The 5,279-nt window shown below is 37.9% G+C and overlaps 1 protein-coding gene across 1 annotated transcript in view; it reads right to left on the bottom strand.

Annotated features, from left to right (window-relative positions):
• The window catches only part of LOC106884155 (AP-2 complex subunit alpha-2), a gene marked incomplete at its 5' end in the record, with an annotated part of 47,803 nt that overhangs the window by 11,535 nt on the left and 30,989 nt on the right, over positions 1-5,279 (bottom strand). Inside the window, 2 exons of the mRNA XM_052969456.1 lie at positions 1,213-1,314; positions 4,315-4,444. Coding sequence (XP_052825416.1) covers positions 1,213-1,314; positions 4,315-4,444 — 232 coding nt within the window. The remainder of the gene's footprint in view (positions 1-1,212; positions 1,315-4,314; positions 4,445-5,279) is intronic.

The following is a 5,279-nucleotide window of genomic DNA, read 5'->3' as shown; positions in this document are numbered from 1 at the left end:
GTTGCCAGTGCCCCTGGACTGGCTTGTGCGGGTGGCACATAAAAGACACCATTTCGAGCGTGGCCGTTTTCGTGCGGGTGACACGTAAAAGCACCCACTACACTCTCTGAGTGGTTGGCGTTAGGAAGGGCATCCAGCTGTAGAAACTCTGCCAAATCAGACTGGAGCCTGGTGTTGCCATCCGGTTTCACCAGTCCCCAGTCAAATCGTCCAACCCATGCTAGCATGGAAAGCGGACGTTAAACGATGATGATGATGATGATGATTATCATCATTGTAAAAAGTGGCAAGCTGGCAGACTCATTAGCACACCAAACAAAATGTTTCAAGTATTTCTTCCATCTCATTACATTCTGAGCTCAAATTCCACCAAGGTCTACTTTACCCTTCACCCTCTTAGGAGTCAATAAAATAAGTACCAGTTGAGCACTGATATAGTCAAGTAAATTGACTAACCCCTTCCCCCTTGTTCTGAGGCCTCGTGCCCATAAAAGAAAATCACAAACTATTACTGTTGTTAATATGAGTTCTCAGATATGTCCATAATTGAACTTCATCCTCCAGAAAGTAATAATTTCACCCTTCTAACATCATTAACAATTTCATGTATTCTTGCATCTTTTTTCTTAAAATTACAATTAAAAGTTAGAAAGTAAAGGCTATGATTACGGCCAGAAGAAGCAATATGTTTCAGAGTCTTTTTCAAGTTATGAGGACAGCCAGTTCTCAAGTTAAGAGATTAGAGTATAAAATACTGATCTATGATAACCAACTCATCATCATCATCATTGTTTAACGTGTTTTCCATGCTAGCATGGGTTGGATCCTTCGACTGGGGTCTGGGAAGCTAGGAGGCTGCACCAGGCTCCAGTCTGATTGGCAGTGTTTCTACAGCTGGATGCCCTTCCTAACACCAACCACTCCAAGAGTGTAGTGGGTGCTTTTTACGTGCCAAAGGGGGCTGGCAACGACCACAATTGGTTGGTGATTTTTACGTGCCACCAGCACAGAAGCCAGTCAAGGCAGCGCTGGCATCGGCCACATTCGGATGGTGCTTTTAACATGCCACCGGCACAGCTTTAATTTTTGGAAGTTAAAAATAAGATTTAAAGACTCCGAATTAAAGAAGATGTTTGATTTAATCCAGTTTAATAATCTTATTGACCCAGTTTCCCCTCTGAAGCATGTAAAAACATTGTTAATTGTTCTCACCAAGACATCAGCAGTGGCCACAGTACTGAGCTGTAAATATTCCATTGAACGTTGCTGGATTTCTACATCTGGATTTTTTAAGTTGTTACCACTTTTAAGGACCTGCAAAAAAAAGGGGAAAAACACAAAACAATAAATATTAAACTGAAAAATATTGCCATTAAAAACAAATTTCTATTTAGAAAACATAAAAAATTTCTTAGTAAAACAATGTATAGTCCTTCCTTCTATCCATCTATCTTCTCCACTCACTATTCCTGGGGAGGGTCATGGGATACAGAGTTCTAACATACCTCCACAGGGTCTAATCAGAAGTAACTGTCATTATACTTTCCAGCTGGTTTCTCAAGCATGACCAACAGAGACTATGGATATTTTCCAACCATCTTATTCTTGGTCTGCCCCTAGGCCTCCTGCCAGTTGGTTCAGCTTGAATCCATTTTGCAATTCTTTCCAGAGACATTCTAATCACATATCTGTTGTACCAGAGCCGTGACCTCTCAATGAGAAATAGAAGTGACTTGACCTGGAGAGATTCCCTGATCTCTCAACTACGGCATCCTGCAGTGTAATGTTACTCCAGAGACCCTTTGGAGGAATGCCATTTCAGCCCCGTGTATTCATAATTGCACTCTCTTCACACAACATATGTTAAATAAAAATATCAAAACATGTTCAAGGCATAAAAATTAGGTTTAATGGCACAAAGAAACCATTATCTTAGAAATATGTTTTTTGAATCAGGAAAATGAAATTTCATTTTCTTTTTCTCGTCTCAGTCATTGGACTGTGGCCATTCTGGAGCACTTCCCTTGAAGGGTTTAGTTGAACAAATCAACTTGAGGACTTATTTTTCCAAGTCTGGTACTTATTCTATCAGCCTCTTTTGCCAAACTGCTAAGTTAAAGGATCATATATATCAACACTAGTTGTCAAGTGGTGGTACAGGAAGAAACACCCACCCACACACACGCACTTTCTGTCGACCAAATTCACTCACAAGATACTGGTTGGCCCAGGGCCTTAGTAGAATACACTTGCACTCACAGTGCTGCACAGTGGGACTGAACCTGCATCATTGCAAAGTGAGCTTCTTAACCACACAGCCATATGTTCCATATATAAAATTGAGGTTAATAATGGTAAGGACTGTTGAATCAAGAAAACATAATTTATTAATTTTTTTTTCTATTTATTTTTCTATTTATTCCATATTGCAGATGTTGCAAACGGAATATTATCCTGGCTCTCAAAGTATTGATTGAGCAGTAAAGACATAATTCTTTACCATTAACACCACTCTTATGACAGACTGTTATTACTGTTATTGTTGGGGAGCGACTTTTAATTCGTGAATGGATCCATGATTTAAAGGTAACCAAAGCATTGATTACCATTTGTGGTCGTCAAGAACAATATTTAGGACAGGATTGATTTGGTTTCTATTTGAAAGAATGGTGGGAATTTTGTTGAAAGAGATTTGGCTCTGGTATTTCTGCAGATCAAATTACTGTCAAGAAATCCTCATCAACATCTAAAGGCACCATTTACAAAGTGTGATGGCATGGTACATGCTGCCATGTTATATGACAGCTGGGGGTACCTATCAATTCTCTTATTATTCACATGGATGTGTAGCAGATTCAAAGCTGAATCGCCAGATAGCAGACACCATGACCGGACCACTGTTGTTTCATGTGATTAGGCAATTAACTGACCAATCAGCATCAAGCTATCATGTGATACAATTTTCTACATCTTTCTTATGAGCCCCATAAAAAAAATGGGTTTTTAGTGGCAGCTGCTTGACATCTCCATTCTCATGGCACAGATTTGCCAGCATGAATGTATCAGGATTATTTTCCAGTTGTGGCAACACAGCCACAGGTTGGTAGGGACCGGTTAGTTTGTCATAAATTCCAATAATATGTTTCTTTTGGCATGTTAACCGTTTAGCATTTAAACCGGCCAAATCCAGCCAGAACATTCTACCTGTTTTATGTTCAGACCATGCAATGTCATTCTAAAAACACACAATCATATCATCAAAACTTCAAAGCTATGAGATAATGCAGGATTAATTCAAAACGTGATTAAATAAGCATTGCTTTTGCCAGACCAATCTGAATGCTAAAGAGTTAACGCTGTTGTTTTTCATCCAAAGACCAACACAGACAACACTATGTACAGTAAATAAAAGCTTCTGTTAATTGTTTCTGAGTGCCATTAATTCCATACACAGCCAGCCCTAGAAAGACATTTTCATTTTCCACCAACCACCACTTCACAACAGCTGTAATAAAATCCTCCATATTACAAAGATCAAATCTTCTTTATTACAAAGATTTGATCAAGCCACCAGAATTGCCAGAGCAGCTGTCTGGCTTCCGTGCCAGTGGCACATAAAATGGCACCATATGCTGCCTTTGTTTCAATTAATTTTTAAAATAATGAAGAATTTAATAAAATAACTTTCCAGTTATTATGCTGGAGTCTAGCACAATTTAGCATAACATTTTGATGGAAGATTGTGATTTAGACCACTTTAAAACAGTCTGTTTATGTCATAAAACTTGGGCTGATCTCAGGCAAGTTGGTATCAAAAGGGTTAAAAATGATTCAAAATTTGCTTTTTGCAAGATATTTGATGTGAAATTGCGCATTGAAACAGATTTTGTTACATGTTGGGAGGGTCATTAGGCTGATAATAAACATACACTTACATGGGTTTTATTGCACTTTTAAAATTTAATTAGTTAATTAAGTAACTATTTAATCAAGTAATTAATTAACCATTCAGTGAATCACTCAGTCAGTTTAAAGTCCTTTTCACACCATTCATGACCTCATCAATGAAATTCCCTCTCCTGAGAGAGAGAGAGAGAGAGAGAGAGAGAGAAAGCAAACCTAGGTGATTGAGTGATTGACTGAATGATTAATCAAATCGATTGGTTAAATGGTTAACCAACTGACAAATTAAAAATAAAGAAATGAAGTAGAACCAGTGAGTGTCTTTATTAATGGCATAATGACCCACCCATGATACACCAAAATCTGTTTCCAAAATATGATTTGCGTTATAAACAAGATAGTTATACATACCTCTTGAATAGATGATTTAATCTCAGGAAACAAATTAACAAATTTAATATAAGTTGAGAGTAGCAAGCCTCTGGTAGCTGCTCCACATAAGTGGTATTTTGAATGGAGTAACTCAAACTGAACAATAGGACTGAAAATGTAAATATTATTCAAAATTTCACTTTTATTAGAACAGAAAATATCACAAAGAAGAATACAGATTGGTGTTTAAGTGAAACATAATAATCTTTAATCTTTATCAGACCTCAATTCAGAAGTGTCAAAAAGAAGGTAATTCCTTTATTTCCTTCAGTCATTTGGACTGCGGCCATGCTGGAGCACCGCCTTTAGTCGAACAAATCGACCCCATACATGTGTGTGTGTGTGTGTGTGTGTGTGTGTGCTTGCTTGCCTCCAGTATCAAAAAGTACTGCAGCCCAAATAAGCTGAATATCCAGTCTGCCAGGCCAAATCACCAGCGCCTAAACAGCTGTGCCTGATCATCTCATTTCATTAACATGGATTGTGATGGTTTCATTTACTCTCTTTTTCTCAGGTTGGTATTCTTTTCTCAAAGGAATTACCAAGGCAACTAAAAATGGGAATCAAAACTAGTTCACAGATTTAACATATTGAACACTTCCCACTCTATTATGAGATGATAATAATAATGATAATAATAATAATAATCTTTTCTACTGACAATGTATGCACACATAAACACACAGTGCTTCTTTCAGTTTCAATCAACCAAATTCACTCACAAGGCTTTGGTCAGTCTGGGTTCATAATAGAAGACACTTGCCCAAGGTGCTGAACCCAAGACTGCAAGGTTGAGAAGCAAGCTTCTTAACCACACAGCCAACCTGCATCATCATCGTCATTTAACATCCGCTTTCCATGCTAGCATGGGTTGGATGATTTGGCTGAGGACTGGTGAAACCAGATGGCTACACCAGATATATATATATATATATATATATATA

This window comes from Octopus bimaculoides, chromosome 7 (genome assembly GCF_001194135.2).
Source record: "Octopus bimaculoides isolate UCB-OBI-ISO-001 chromosome 7, ASM119413v2, whole genome shotgun sequence".
Lineage (NCBI taxonomy): Eukaryota > Metazoa > Mollusca > Cephalopoda > Octopoda > Octopodidae > Octopus > Octopus bimaculoides.
The sequence above is the reverse complement of the archived record's forward strand: the minus strand, read 5'-3'. Positions and strand labels throughout refer to the sequence as shown.